General features: G+C 56.3%; 1 protein-coding gene across 17 annotated transcripts in view; it reads left to right on the top strand.

Moving 5' to 3' along the window:
* The first annotated feature begins 982 nt into the window (after positions 1-982).
* Positions 983-15299, top strand: part of FBLIM1 (filamin binding LIM protein 1) — a 31331-nt gene continuing 17014 nt past the window's right edge. For 2 of the 17 annotated variants that reach the window (XR_012425769.1, XM_045380010.3), the window contains exons 1-4: positions 3187-3240; positions 9663-9715; positions 9968-10237; positions 14320-14513. Coding sequence is in view for 15 of the 17 variants with exons in the window: in XM_045380010.3 (XP_045235945.1) it covers positions 9988-10237; positions 14320-14513 (444 nt within the window). In the remaining 2 variants the exon portion in view is untranslated. Of the gene's footprint in view, positions 1078-2203; positions 2721-2996; positions 3100-3186; positions 3241-7701; positions 7791-9496; positions 9552-9662; positions 9716-9967; positions 10238-14319; positions 14514-15299 lie in introns of those variants that run through there. The other 15 variants (XR_012425768.1, XM_015442351.4, XM_045379991.3 and 12 more) reach the window with 14 other exon arrangements.

Here is a 15299-nt window from a genome sequence, read left to right as displayed (position 1 = left end):
GGGAGGCCCAAGGGGCTTCCGAGGCTGTCTGCCAAGCTGATGTCTGACCTTGAAAGCCCAAGTGGCCGGGCGCGGTGGCTCAAGCCTGTAATCCCAGCACTTTGGGAGGCCGAGACGGGCGGATCACAAGGTCAGGAGATCGAGACCATCCTGGCTAACACGGTGAAACCCTGTCTCTACTAAAAAATACAAAAACCTAGCCGGGCGAGGTGGCGGGCGTCTGTAGTCCCAGCTACTCGGGAGGCTGAGGCAGGAGAATGGCGTGAACTCGGGAGGCGGAGCTTGCAGTGAGCTGAGATCCGGCCACTGCACTCCAGTCTGGGCGACAAAGCGAGACTCTGTCTCAACAAAAAAAAAAAAAAAGAAAGCCCAAGTTTTCCCCTCTGCCCCCTTTCCCTGGGAATATTCGTCCCTATTCTCACACTGGCTCCTCCCCATCTCAACTTAACCCTCACCTCCTCACAGACGTTTTCCCATCCCCACTTCACCCCCACCCACCCCCTTTTGTCTCAGACCCTTGTCCATTCCTTCATAGCACATTTTACTATTGGTTATGATGATGCTAATTTACTTTATGGTTTGCTCCACCCAACCTCCCTGTAAGGTCTGTGGGGACAAGGACTGATCATGTCTGATTTGATCCTGTCGTCTCCTTGACTCATGCATTGCACACAGTGGGTGCCCGGCCAGTGTCCGCTCAGTCAAAGCTCTCCACTGTGGAGGTACCACCCCCGCCCCGGCAAGCCCTCAAACCTCTCTGCCACCCCTTCCCTGCCACTCAGGGTCTCAGCTGCCACCATCCTTATAGAAGATTGAGCCCCTTGCCTGCTGGGGCCATATGAGGGAGAAGAAAGCCCTCGGGAGCCTGGCAGGGAGGGTGGAGGGCAGCAGAGCCTCTGCGCTGGCAGACAAAGGGCGTGTGTTCTCGTCCAGGGCACTTCCTGGGTTTCTGTTGCAGGAAGTTTGGCACCTGCCGATCGGTGACATCGACACCCGGGCTGCTGCGGGCCAGGTCGAACCCCTCCAGCCGGGAGCAGTGGTGGCGGTGGAACAGGCGGCCTGGGGTGCTGGAGGCAGGTAAGCAGAGGCGGTTGAACTCCTCATTCCCCTTGGACTGTCCCAGAGCAGATGTGGGAAGCCTGGGTCCTAGATTAAGTCAGCGTGACCTTGAACAAGGCCCCAAATCAACCCTTCGTTGCCTCACTATCCCACCTGGGGGTGCAACAGGTGGTTCAGGGGATGTCATGGAGGTGAGGGCAGGCAGCTCTACTTTTATCTCTTCAATAAACTTTCGGGTCACTAAGCACTTGTAAAGGGGTTCTACAGCCAAAAGCGCCTGAAAAGCCCCAGATCGCACCTTCCTCCTTTGCGTCCTTCCTGTCTCTGGCATTCAGTGTTTCCCTCCCGGTGGAGGGTATGGGGAAGTCTCCTCCAAAGAGTGCTGCAAAGCTGAGGTTTTGTGGGGGGTGCGGGGGCAGGATATCACTGCCAAGCCAGGAATGAGCCGAGCGGGGACTCAGCCTTGAGTTCCAGCCTCGCCCTGCTGCGCAGAACTCTCATCACCTCCAAGCCCCGGCTTCCGAATCTGTAAAGGGTGGCAGTGGTGCCTGTTCCTGAGACTAGCAGAGCTGTGTGCCCAGGGACACAGTGGCTCTGGTTTGAATCTGGCTCTGTCATTTGCCCCTAGTGTGGCCTTGAGCCTCTCTGGGTCTCAGTGTCCTTGACTGTGAACAGGAATCACCAGCCCTGGCGCCCAGGGCTCTTGTGGGATGAGGATGGGGATGAGGATGGGTCCCCGCACCTAGAAAGCCCCTGTCAATAGCAGCTGCTGGGACTGCTGCAGTTACTGCTGCTGTTACTGCAGCCTGGCTTCGAGGATCAGACGGGAAAAGGGGCAACAAGAGGGATGGGAGGGGCAATGATCAGTGGGTGAGGGCGGAAGCAGCCTCCTCCGACCCTCATAAACCAGCCTGCCTCAGAAACAGCCCCAGAGCCAGTCCCAGAGCCACCCTGGAGGGGTGACTAGCTGAGGGGTTGCAGGAGAGGGGCAAATCCTGCCTGGCCGCCCCACAGATGGCGCTGGGTCCAGCGCTCCTCCAGCCTCAGTCACTGTGGCTTTAATCAAAAGAACAATCTGTTTGCCTGTGAATCAGACCCAGATTCCTTTCCCCACAATGTTCCTGAGGCCTCTAGGGACCCTGGCAGTCCATCCCGGCCCCATCCCAGGCCCCAGAGTCCAGGCTCTGCCTCCCCTCCGGCTCCTGTCCTATCTGCTTCAGCTGGGAGGGGGAGGGAGGGGTTCAGCCACAGGACCAGCCGGGCCCTGCCTTCCAGAGCTCCTGTCCCCGGGTACACCAGGACCCACCTGCAGAGGGCTTACGGCCCAGGAGAGCAGAACAAAGTGACCTGCTCCACTGGGGGTCTCTGAGACCCCCACCCCCAGGGACACTCCCGGAAAAAGCCCCCAACCCAGCATATATTAACCACTATTAATCACAGTCCTGGCTGTGACTGTCATCTTTTATCCTCAGGACAACCTGGAGAGGTAGGCAGTGGCTACCTCCACTTTACAGATGAAGATACTGAGGCTCAGGAGGTGGCCTGACTGCTCCAGGTCTCACGCTTAGTGAACGGCCGCAGAACCCTGGTCGGTTTGATGCAGGACCCCAGCGGATCCCAGAGCCAAACCAGGGTGTAAGCGCTCACCTCCGCCGGACAGGGTAGGTGGGGTCGCCAACGCAGGAGAGTGACGGAAGGGGAAGGACAGGGACCACTTGGGGTCCATAAAGGATGCGACGGGGTGGGCAACCGGGAGAGAAGGAACCCCACCCCCACTCCCATCCTCCCACGCCCACTCCCCATCCCCCCTACCCCCCCATCCCCACACCCTATCCCCCATCCCCACTCCCCATCCCCCCATCCCCACCCCCGGGCCTGTGCCAAGGGGGAGGGGAGATGTGGTCCAGGGAACAAAAGGAGGGGGAGGGGGAGGGGGAGGGGGCGGCGCGAGGCGCGGCCGGGCAGGTTGGGGGGCAGGTAGGGGCCGCTTCCGCGGGGCGGGAATCCCGCGCCCCCTCCCCGCGAGCCTCACCTTTTATGGTAACGCGGCGCGGGGCGGCGGGGCGGAGGGAGCCGAGGGGGCGGGGAGGGCGGACGGGCGGAGGGGGCGGGAGGCCCCGCGGCTCCGGGCTCCGCTGTCGCGGGCGTCGGATCGGAGCCGCCGGGACGCTGGCGGCCCAGGTAAGCCGGCCGGGTGGGTGGGGATCGCGTCCCTCCGTCCCTGCCCCCGGTGCACACAGGTGACAGCGCGGGCAGCGCTCGGCCGGAGCCTGCTCTGTCCCCAGCCGGGACCCCTGGCGCGGAGCCCCTGGAGGGGCCTGTGGGTGGGGGGTGCGGTCATCACGCCCTTTGCGTCCCAGTCTCTTGGTCTCTGTCCGCGGAGTCGGGGGGTCGGCAGGTTCGGAGCGAGGGCTCAGTGAGGGTGGCGGAGGGCCAAGTCCCAGCCCGGGAGCGGGAGCGGGAGCCGGGGACCGGGCGCGCTGGGCGGAAGCTCCCGCACAAAGGGCCGGAGTCCCGCACATGGATCCAATTAAAGCCCCGGCGGCGCCCCGCTGTGACCCCGGCGGCCGCCCTGCTCGGCTGCCTGCGGAGGGTCCCGCGTTTCCGGAGCCCCGGGGAGCTCTGGGCCCCTTTTCCCAACCAGGGTCAGGCAAGGGGAGGGACGGGCCCCGGGGCTGCTCCTCTTTGGGCCTCACGCGCCTGTCGGGGGCTGAGAAGGTGTGGAGATGGCCGATCCCTAGGTGTGTGCCCTGGGGCGATCTTGGCGCCCTCCCTACCCCTCACCTCCCGCCCAAGCCAGAGGACCCCGGGGAGAGGCTGGGGCCGCGCCCAGATTCCTGCTCTTAATGACGGTGTAGGCTCTGTCCGGGTCCTGGAGGCACCCCCAGCCGAGCCCAGCCCCCGGGCTGCTTCTCCCGCTCAGCCGCTGCCTAACCAGCTGTCCTTCTCTTTGCCCCTTCCAAGGGCCTAGACCCTGAGTCTTCTTTCTTTATATATACTCTCAGCGCCCTAGGGACACACTCATTCTCACTTTATGAAAAAAACGAGACCAGAGAGTTTCGGTGACCTGTTCGGGGTCACCCCGCAGGAAAGAAGTGGGGCCCCGTGTGAACCCAGCTCTCTACCTCCTCTGTTTCCCTGGGGTGGGAGAGAGGTTGAGGGAATCCCTCCCCTAAGCTGCAAGGTGGGAGGGGTTGGGGTACTGTCCCCGCCGCCACTGCCTAAGTTTAATTCCGTGCTCAAAGGTACACTGCTTTATCCAGTCATTAAAGAACAAAGCTGGCCGGACGCGGTGGCTCACGCCTGTAATCCCAGCACTTTGGGAAGCCGAGGCGGGCGGATAACCTGAGGTCAGGAGTTGGAGACCATTCCGGCCAACATGGTGAAACCCGGTCTCTACTAAAAATACAAAAGTTAGCCGGGTGTGGTGGCACACACCTGTAATCCCAGCTACTCGGAGGCTGAAGCAGGAGAATCGCTTGAACCTGGGAGGCGGAGGTTTCAGTGAGCCGAGATTGCACCACTGCACTCCAGCCTTGGCCACTGAGCAAGACTCTGTCTCAAAAAAAAAAAAAAAAAAAAAAAAAAAAAGAACAAAACTTAGAGGTGGCCCCAGAGGTTTTTTTTTCTTTCTTTCTTTCTCGAGTAGGGAATAAGGAGTAGGAAGGAGGACTGTGGGGGTGGCCCCCCTGAGCTGCACATCCTCTGCCCCTAGGCTGCAGCCTCTAGCTGGGCTGGGTGGCAGGCTGGATCCCTGCCTCCTTCCTTCCTTTGGACAGGAAATGACTTTCCCTCCCTTTGTTCCCACTTTTCTCCACTTATCTAACTGGATCTGTGATTCGCTCTCTGGGGGAGGAAGAGTGGGGGCGGAGGGTCCCCTGGGCGCGACTGACTGGGACACTGCCCTGGGGAACTTACAGCCTGCTCCCAGCTGAATGGGGGGCAGTGGGACCGGGGGGAAGCCGGGGCTCCCTTTCCTGATGGGATTGACAGGGCTTTGAAACTCCCCAGCTTAGTCCCCCTGGGGCCTGAGGTCCCTACAGTCACTTCTTGGGAGGTATGGGGGCTGCCCAGCTGTGAACATCTGGCCTCAGTGCTGGACATTTTCCGAGAAACCAGGCAGATCCGACTTCCTGGAGGAGTGGAGGAAGGGTCAGGGCTGGGTGGGAGGAGGCGGAGGGCCATCCCGAAGGCCCACAGCAGCCCCTAGGGACTAGCCTGGAACTTGCCGACCACAAGATTTCTGGTCTGGATTGGGCCACTCTAGAGTGAGAACAGGCCTGGGAACTTGGGCGACCTTGTGCCACCCAAGAAAGGAAAAGTGTGTCTGGGGACTTTTGGATGATGTTCCATTAGAATTCTGAGTGCCATGGATGGCCTGGGAAAGTCACTTAACCTCTTGGAACCTCATAGGGTCCATCTACGAAGTGGGGGCAGGATGGGCCTTTCTTGCAGCTAGATTGAGAGGCTGGTGAGTTTTGAGGCACATATAGCACTTGGCACAGGGCCTGGCACGAGATAAGTGCCTTATCAGTGAGTTGTTTGGTATTTCTTTAAATCTCACATGCACGCACTCTGAACATTGTTAACAAAAATACATAAATAGATTCTTTTTTTTTTTTTTGAGACAGAGTCTCGCTGTGTTGCCCAGGCTGGAGTGCAGTGGCCGGATCTCAGCTCACTGCAAGCTTCGCCTCCCGGGTTTACACCATTCTCCTGCCTCAGCCTTCCGAGTAGCCAGGACCACAAGTGCCCGCCACCTCGCCCGGCTAGGTTTTTTTTTTGTATTTTTTAGTAGAGACGGGGTTTCACCATGTTAGCCAGGATGGTCTCGATCTCCTGACCTCGTGATCCACCCGTCTCAGCCTCCCAAAGTGCTGGGATTACAGGCTTGAGCCACCGCCCCGGGCCGATTCTTTTTTTTTTTTTTTTTTTTTTTTTTGAGAGGGAGTCTCGCTCTGTTGCTCAGGCTGGAGTGCAGTGGCACGAACTCGGCTCACTGCAAGCTCGGGTTCCGGCTCACTGCAAGCTCGGGTTCATGCCACTCTCCTGCCTCAGCCTCCCAAGTAGCTGGGACTACAGGCCCCTGCCATCAAGCCTGGCTAATTTTTTTTTGTATTTTTTAGTAGAGACGGGGTTTCACCGTGTTTGCCAGGATGGTCTCGATCTCCTGACCTCATGATGCGCCTGCTTCAGCCTCCCAAAGTGCTGGAATTACAGGCATGAGCCACCGTGCCTGGCTGACAAAAATAGATTCTTAAACTCATAACAAAGTATAAAACTAAAGCTTGAGACAGCCAGCGTAAACATACATACTTCCAGACATCATTTCCAAACCCGGAAGCAAAAGAGAAGTACTTTTAAATAAGTTTTGAAGCTCTTTCCTAATATATTGGTTTCTTACTCAGAATAGATATTTTATTATCAGACTGAGCTATATATTTTAGCCAAACACATAAACCAACTTAACAGGAATTTAGGAGCACGTGTTACTGTTTTTATTATCACCCATCACTGGCTGAGAACCCAAAGTGGCCAGTGCACTTTGAGATAAGCAGGGAAACCTGAAGAGTAAGATAGAAAAGGAGACATGTTTAGCCCTGGGTACAGGCATTGGGTGCCTGGTGAGATCTGGTGGGCTCACTGGACGCCCAGCTTTCCCACCTGTGGCCCCACCTCAGCCTTGGCCAGAGAGGCTCCTGTCAGCAGGAACTACCTGAGAGATGGGAAATAATGTCCTTTTCCTGACATCAGGGTATCAGGGTGCCACCATGCTCTCTGATTTTTTTTTTTTTTTTTTTTTTGAAAGAGAGTCTCACACTGTCACCCAGGCTGGAGTGCAGTGGCTCAATCTCAGCTCACTGCAACCTCCACCTCCCAGGATTCAACTGATTCTCCTGCCTCAGCCTCCTAAGTAGCTGGGACTACAGGTGCATGCCACCACACGTGGCTAATTCCCCCTCCACCCCCACCCCCGGCCCACAGAGTGAATCACAGATCCAATTAGATAAGTGGAGAAAAGTGGGAACAAAGGGAGGGAAAGTCATTTCCTGTCCAAAGGAAGGAAGGAGGCAGGGATCCAGCCAGCCACCCAGACCAGCTAGAGGCTGCAGCCTTGGGGCAGTGAATGTGCAGCTCAGGGGGGCCACCCCCACAGTCCTCCTTCCTACTCCTTATTCCCTACTCCAAAAAAAAAAAAAAAAACCTCTGGGGCCGCTTCTAAGCTTTGTTCTTTTTTTTTTTTTTTTTTTTTTGAGACAGAGTCTTGCTCAGTGGCCAAGGCTGGAGTGCAGTGGTGCAATCTCGGCTCACTGCAACCTCTGCCCCCCGGGTTTGAGCAATTCTCTGACTCAGCCTCCCGAGTAGCTGAAATTACAGGTGCCCGCCACCATGCCCAGCTAATGTTTGTATTTTTAGTAGAGACAGGGTTTCACCATCTTGGCCAGGGTGGTCTTGAACTCCTTACCTCGTGATCCATCCACCTTGCCCTCCCAAAATGCTGGGATTACAGGCATGAGCCACCACACCTGGCCAAATTTTTGTATTTTTAGTAGAGACAGTGTTTCACCGTGTTGGCCAGGATGGTCTTAAACTCCTGACCTCAAGTGATCGCCCACCTCCCAAAGTGCTATGATCACAGGTGTGAGCCACCGACCCAGCTGGATCTGTGCTTTGATGCCTGCACTCTGAGCTATCCTCTAGACACACAAAGAATGCAGACACCGCTGAAGGTCAGATGCCTTGATAGTGAGCTTGTGAGCCAGCCTGTCCTGCCCTGGGGCTGTCATCACCTTCTTCCACCCTTGGCAGCAGGAAACCGCCCTTGGAGAGGGCCAGGAATCAGGGGGCGCCTTGTGGACGAGGTGATGTTTGAGCTGGGCCTCTAAGAGAAAGCTGAAATTCACCCTATGGGGGCAGGAGAGGAAAACCAGAGGAGAAACACTGCAAGGCAAGAGAGAGGACATAGGAAGGGCAAGTGGTCCAGGGGCTCAAAGAGGCTGAGGCCGCCGCAGTTGGACTTCATCCTGAGGTGGTGGAGAGCCATGCATTTTTTTTTTTTTTTTTTTTCGGACAGAGTTTCGCTCTTGTTGCCCAGGCTCGAGTGCAATGGTGCCATTTCAGCTCACTGCAGCCTCCACCCCCACGGGTTCAAGTGATTCTCCTGCCTCAGCCTCCCAAATAGCTGGGATTACAGGCGCCCGCCAGTACACCCGGCTGATTTTTGTATTTTTAGTAGAGATGGGGTTTAACCATGTTGGCCAGGCTGGTCTCGAACTCTAGATCTCAGGTGATCCACCTGCCTCAGCCTCCCAAAGTGCTGGGATTACAGGTATGAGCCACCACTTCCCACCTTTTTTTTTTTTTTTTTTTGAGACGGAGTCTTGCTCTGTCGCCCAAGCTGGAGTGCAGTGGCGCGATCCTGGCTCACTGCAAGCTCTGCCTCCTGGGTTCACGCCATTCTCCTGCCCCAGCCTCCCGAGTAGCTGGGACTACAGGCGCCCGCCACTGCGCCCGGCTCATTTTTTTTTGTATTTTTAGTAGAGACGGGGTTTCACCGTGGTCTCGATCTCCTGACCTTGTGATCCGCCTGCCTCGGCCTCCCAAAGTGCTGGGATTACAGGCGTGAGCCACCGCGCCCGGCATTTTTTTTTTTTTTTTTTCTAAGACAGAGTCTCGCTCTGTTGCCCAGGCTGGAGTGCAGTGTTGCAATCTCGGCTCACCGCAACCTCGGCCTCCCAGGTTCAAGCAAGCCTCACCCTCTCAAGTAGCTGGGATTACAGGTGCCCACCATCACGCATGGCTAATTTTTGTATTTTTAGTAGAGGTGGGGGGGTTCACCATGTTGGTCAGGGTGGTCTCGAACTCCTGACCTCAAGTGATCCACCTGCCTCAGCCTCCCAAAATGCTGGGATTACAGCTGTGAGCCACCATGCCCAGCCCATGGAAGGCTTTTGAGTAAAGGAAAAAGAGACTGATGCTCTAGAAAGATCAGGGTTAGGAGGTGAGACCAGAGGCCATGGAACCTCCCCATCTCTGCCCTTGCCCCCTGCCCACTGCCCAGGCCTGAACCAGGACCCGGGTTTTGGAGATTGGGTGGAGTGAGAGATTCCAGTACTAGAAAGCAAGCAAGGAGGGTGCTGGCTCGTGTGCAGGGCTGGGAAAGGGCAAAGCAGAGCAAAGTGGCCCAGAGCCTGGGCTCTGGGTTCCAATGCTACCTCACCATTGTGTGACCCTGGACAGGTGACTTCTCTCTGAGTCTCAATTGCTTGATGTGTTAGGTAGGTGGTGATAGTGCTTGCCCCACAGCCACCTTGTGTTTATGAGTTAATGAGGATAATGTGCTCAGGGCAGCTCTCACTGCCCCCGCCCACTCCGCCACTGGAGCCCAGCCCTGACGCCCTGACAGATCCTGATCTGTTCTCTTTCCCTTCCAAAGTGGAGCTAGCCTGAGCCTCCAGGACTTCAGCCCTTCCAGGAGAATCTGATCCCAGGTGAGGGAGGTCACTTGGGGTGTGGCCCAGCAGGCAGGCGGGACTCCAGGCTGGGAACAGAAGTCAGCCCTGCTGGGGCTGGGAGCTGAAGGAGCTGTTCCTTTCTCACAGGTGTTAGACGAGGAAAAGTGATCATTGGTGAGGGCCGCCCTTTGCTTCCCTAGGTGTGCAGGTTCGGGCGAGGGGCAGTCAGGACTTCCGGGTCTCACCCCGTGGCCAAGTCCCCTGGTGGGCCCTGTCTTCCCTAGCAGGACACCCCCACCCCCTCTCTGGCTGGGCTGGGTGCTGGACTGAGTTGTTGGGGGGGTAGGGTGGCTGACCTGTCTTTTTGGGAGGAGGGAGGCTCTCTGCCTCTCGGGGAAGGGTGTCTGTGTGTCCAGGTGGCAATCCCGTGCCATGCCCCACTCTGTCCCTAGCCACACCAGGAGCTGAAGCCATGGCCTCAAAGCCTGAGAAGAGGGTGGCATCGTCTGTCTTTATCACCCTGGCACCCCCGCGCCGCGATGTGGCTGTGGCGGAGGAAGTGAGGCAGGCGGTTTGTGAGGCCCGGCGTGGCCGCCCCTGGGCGCCTCCTGCCCCAGTGAAGACACCCGAGGCTGGCTTGGCGAGGAGGCCCAGCCCCTGGACACCCCCTGGCAAGGCTGCAACCACAGTGCCAGCTGCACCTCTGCAGCTTTCCAATGGAGGTAAGAGCAGAAGGGACTTTGGGGAAGACCAGGTCAGAGGCAGAGGTGGGGAGGAAGGGGCGGGCTCCAGCATCATTCATTCATTCATTTGTTCGTTCATTCAGTGCCTACTAAGTGCCAGGCAGATTCTGGAACCCAGTTGCCTGGGTGTGAACCCTGGCTTCTCCATTTCTCAGCTGGGTGATGTTGGCGGGCCACTTAACCTCTCGTGCCTCAGTTTCCTAATCTGTAAAACAGGGATAAAGATAGTACCTCCCTCGGAATGTGGTTATGAGGATTAAATGAGTTAATACGCATGTAGAGTGTTTAGCCTTGTCCATGTCACACGGAAAGTGCTGAGACATAAGGTTTTGAGCCTGCACGAAGCTTCCATCCCAGTGTAGGGAGCACACATAATGAAGATACGATGTCTGATGTCGGGCAGACACATGCGCTCTCATGGAGTGAAGCATGGTGGAGGGGTGAGGAGGGGCAGCTTTTTTGTTTGTTTTGAAACAGAGTCTCACTCGGTCACCAGGCTGGAGTGCAGTGGTGCAATCTCAGCTCACTGCAACTTCTACCTCCCAGGTTCAAGCCATTCTCCTGCCTCAGCCTCAGCCTCCTGAGTAGCTGGGATTACAGGCATGCACCACGATGCCTGGCTAATTTTTGTATTTTTAGTAGAGACAGGGTTTTGCCATGTTGTTCAGGCTGGTCTCGAACACCTGACCTCAGGTGATCTGCCCGCCTCGACCTCCCAAGGTGCCAGGATTACAGGTGTGAGCCACTGTGCCTCGCCGAGGGGCAGCTTTTCATAGGGTGCTCAGGATGGCTTCTCTGAAGAGGTGACATTTCAGCTGAAACCTGAATGTCAGCATGGAGCTGGCCAGGGGGAGGTGAAGTCTGAGGGGCGGTGCAGAGGCCCTGAGGCAGGAGGGAATTTGGTGGGTAAAGGGTCTTTTAAAGTGCCTTTGTTTTCTCCTGGGCTTTGCTGTTCTCTTGCTGTATGAGCGGAGTGAGCCCTCTCCTTGCTCTGGGCCTCAGGGTCCTCTTCTGGAAAGTGGAAATGTGTGTGTGGATGTGACCATCAGTCACAAAATGAACACAGCACTAATGAGTGTTCCATTCCCTTGGGCCTGGTCGGACTGGCCCCGTTGCCATGGTGACAGGGAACCTTCCAGTCCTCTTCCCTGTGTCTCCTGTGGAAAGTCTCAGCTGTCGGGCGGGGCAGGAGTGAGGAAGGGTGACAGCCCAGGGCCCTGGGGCAGGGGGTGGGTCATCATCTGACAGGGTACCAGCTGAGATGCTAAAGGGAAGAGGCCAGCCCAGGGTAGCAGTCCCTGGAGTCTTCCAGGTGCCTAGTCAGGTGTCTTGCTGTCCTTGAGCAGGGCTGGGGCAGCCCTGTCTGTCATAGAAATCAGCTAGCGATCAGTTGGAAGTGCTGATTACAGGAAGCCAGAAAGGGGTCAAGACAAGGGGCCACGTGGGTTTGAGTGCGCATATGTTTCTGGAACGTGCTTCCTGCTTGTGACGGATACTCCCACGTTGATCTTTCCTTCCTAATCTCGCATCCCAAGAACACAGGCTCCTCCCAGCTACCTCGATGTATAGGAGGGCCATCTTGACAAAATTCACACATCAGGACATAGGATCCAACTGGAAACAAAAATATGTGCCCCTTCTGGGTGGGCAAGGAAGTCTGGGAAATAATAAGACTAGATGTCAGAATTTCTGGGACATTTTCTTTTTTTCTTTTCTTTTCTCTTTTTTTTTTTTTTTTTTTTTTTTTTTTTGAGACAGAGTCTCACTCTGTTGCCCAGGCTGGAGTATAGTGGTACGATCTCGGCTCACTGCAAGCTTCGCCTCCCGGGATCACGCCATTCTTCTGTCTTAGCCTCCTCAGTAGCTGGGACTACAGGTGCCCACCAACACACCCAGCTAATTTTTGTATTTTTTGTAGAGACGGGGTTTTACCGTGTTAGCCAGGATGGTCTCGACCTCCTGACCTCGTGATCCGTCCGCCTCGGCCTCCGAAAGTGCTGGGATGACAGGCGTGAGCCACCACACCCAGACTAAGTTTTTTTTTTTTTTTTTAGATGGCGTTTTGCTCTTGTTGCCCAGGCTGGAGTGCAGTGGCGCCTGGCATTTCCGGGGCATTTTCATGGTTGTTGAGATTATGGGAAGAGGATCTTGGGAGTGTGGGAACAAGATCAAACTTGCCTGGGAAGGACTGGCCTGTCACTGGTCAGCATGGCTGGCCGGCCGTTTCGTCTGCCAATTTGATACCCTCAAACAGAGCACAGGGATCTTGGGGTTCAGTCTCCCTGAAGTGAGGTAAGTTTTAGGTGACCAGCTTGGTCATGTGCCTGGTCTGACACAAAGGCTGGCCCCAGGCCCTGGGGATGCTGCCAGCTGCTTGAAACCGTCTACACCGAAGGCTGCCTGCCACCTGCTGTCTGCCTAGTGCATGTCCTCTCAGAGTCATCCTCGAGCAGGTCTGGGACCCCCTTTCTTCCCACCTGCCCTGGGGCCTTAGGTCCCCCTGCTTCTCCCTTGAATTCCTGCCCGCCCATCACAGCCTGTGGGCCCTGCACCGGGAGGCAGGCACTGGGAGAGGCCACAGCACTCTTACACTACCTCTCCAACACCTGGTTCCTGACTCCGTGAGCTCATCGGGGTCTGGTTCTCACACTTCCGCTGAGTCAGCAGCAGCGTCACCCGGGCCTGTACCAACACAGCCACCGTCCGTTCCAGCACAGCTGCTGGGTCCCGCCCCAGGTATTTCTTGATTCAGCAGATCTGCCGTGGGGCCCCAAAATTTGCATTTCTTTTTTTATTTTTTCCAAGATAGGGTCTTGTTCTGTCACCCAAGCTGGAGTGCAGTGCAGTGGCATGATCACAGCTCACTGTACCCTCAACCTCCCTCGCTCAAGCAATCCTCCCACCTCAGCGTCCCAAGGAGCTGGGACTGCAAACTCTCACCACCAAGCCTAGCTAATTTTTGTGTGTGTGTATATATATATGTATATTTTGAGACAAAGTCTCGCTCTGTCGCCCAGGCAGGAGTGCAGTGGCGTGATCTCGGCTCACTGCAAGTTCCGCCTTCCGGGTTCACGCCATTCTTCTATCTCAGCCTCCTGAGTAGCTGGGACTACAGGCGCCCACCACCACACCCAGCTAATTTTTGCGTTTTTAGTAGAGATGGGGTTTCACCATGGTTGCCAGGCTGGTCTCAAACTCCTGGCCTCAGGTGATCTGCCCGCCTCAGCCTCCCAAAGTGGTGGGATTACAGGCGTGAGCCACCACACCCAGCCTAATTTTTTTTTTTTTTTTAAGATGGTGTTTTGCTCTTGTTGCCCAGGCTGGAGTGCAGTGGTGCAATCTCAGCTCACGGCAACCTCTGCCTCCTGGGTTCAAGCGAATCTCCTGCCTCAGCCTCCTCGGTAGCTGGGATTATAGGCATGCGCCACCACACCCTGCTAATTTTGTATTTTTAGTAGACGCGGGGTTTCTCCATGTTGGTCAGGCTGGTCTCAAACTTCCAACCTCAGGTGATCCGCCTGCCTCAGCCCCGCAAAGTGCTGGGATTACAGGCATGAGCCACTGCACCTGGCCTTTTTTTTTTTTTTTTTTGAGACAGGGTCTGGCTCTGTCTCCCAGGCTGAAGTGCAGTGGTGTGATCTAAGCTCACTGCAGCCTCAACCTCTTGGGCTTAAGTGATCCTCCCATGTCAGCCTCCCAAGTAGCTGGGATGATAGGCCTATGCCGCCATGTCTGGCTACATTTTTTTTTTTATTTTTAGTAGAGTTGAGGTTTCACTATGTTGCCCAGGCTGCTCTTGAACTTCTGGGTTCAAGCAAAGTGCCTACCTCGGCCTCCCAAAGTGCTGAGGTTATAGGCATGAGCCACCATTCCTGGCCTAAGATTAAGTTTCTTGCCTAAGGACACACAGCAAATCAGTGGCAGAGTTAGAGATGGAACCCAGGCCGGGGTGACCCCAACCCGAGCCCTCGGCTACCCTCCCTGTGTCCATGTGGGTAAGTAAAACCCTCCCCGGTCCACCTGGGAGGCTCTGACCAGCCCTCTCTCCTCCCCCATTGCAGGATGCCCACCCCCTCCTCCTGTCCTGGATGGTGAGGATGTGCTTCCTGACCTGGACCTCCTCCCGCCCCCTCCACCGCCCCCTCCGGTGCTCCTACCTTCTGAAGAGGAGGCTCCTGCTCCAATGGGGACCTCACTCATTGCAGACTTACAGCAGCTGCACCTGTCCCCACCCCCGCCCCCGCCCCCACCACAGGTACTGCCCTCCCCAGCAAATCCCTTGGTCTCCTGGGTTGAGGGACGGGGAGTCTGGGCATTCAGGGGTTCTAAACCTGGACTTTGTCTGGTGCATTCTTCTGCTCGAGGGCAGTCTGTCTTTGAAGCTCTCAGAAGTCCCTATTCAGCAGGTAAAAATTGGTTAAGCGTTTCATGGTCCCTGGAGAGGGCTGCCATGCCTCCCCGCTCCACCCGCCGCAGACACACGCTTCAGCTCTGAGGAAGACATTTTCCTGAGTCTGACGTAAATCCCTTAGGCTGCACAGGAAATTTGGTTTTTGTTTGGTTGGTTGGTTTTGAGATGGAGTCTCGCTCTGTCGCCCAGGCTGGAGTGCAGTGGCATGATCTTGGCTCACTGCAGCCTCCGCTTCCCAGGTTCAAGGTGATTCTCCTGCCACAGCTTCCTGAGTAGCTGGAATTACAGGCACCCGCACCATGCCTGGCTAATTTTTGTACTTTTTGTAGAGGTGGGGTTTCACCATGTTGGTCAGGCTGGTCTCGAACTACTCACCTCAGGTGATCCACCCAGCTGGGCCTCCCAAAGTGCTGGAATTACAGGTGTGAGCCACTGCGCCTGGCCAGGAACCTGTTTTTTAACCCTGGGCCCTTAACAGAGGTTGTGTAGAAATGGGGGGCATCACAGGCCAAGGGCTTAGTCCACTTCAGTCCAGCATCCACGGGGAAGCCTGGTTGCAGAAAAGTCCTAAGTAGGATGAGGAGCAGTGGCTGATCAAGGGACCCCAAGTCAGCTGCCACTACAACCTTC

This window comes from Macaca fascicularis, chromosome 1, assembly GCF_037993035.2.
Source record: "Macaca fascicularis isolate 582-1 chromosome 1, T2T-MFA8v1.1".
In the NCBI taxonomy this organism is placed as follows: Eukaryota; Metazoa; Chordata; class Mammalia; order Primates; family Cercopithecidae; genus Macaca; species Macaca fascicularis.
This window is presented reverse-complemented; position numbering and strand designations above follow the sequence as displayed.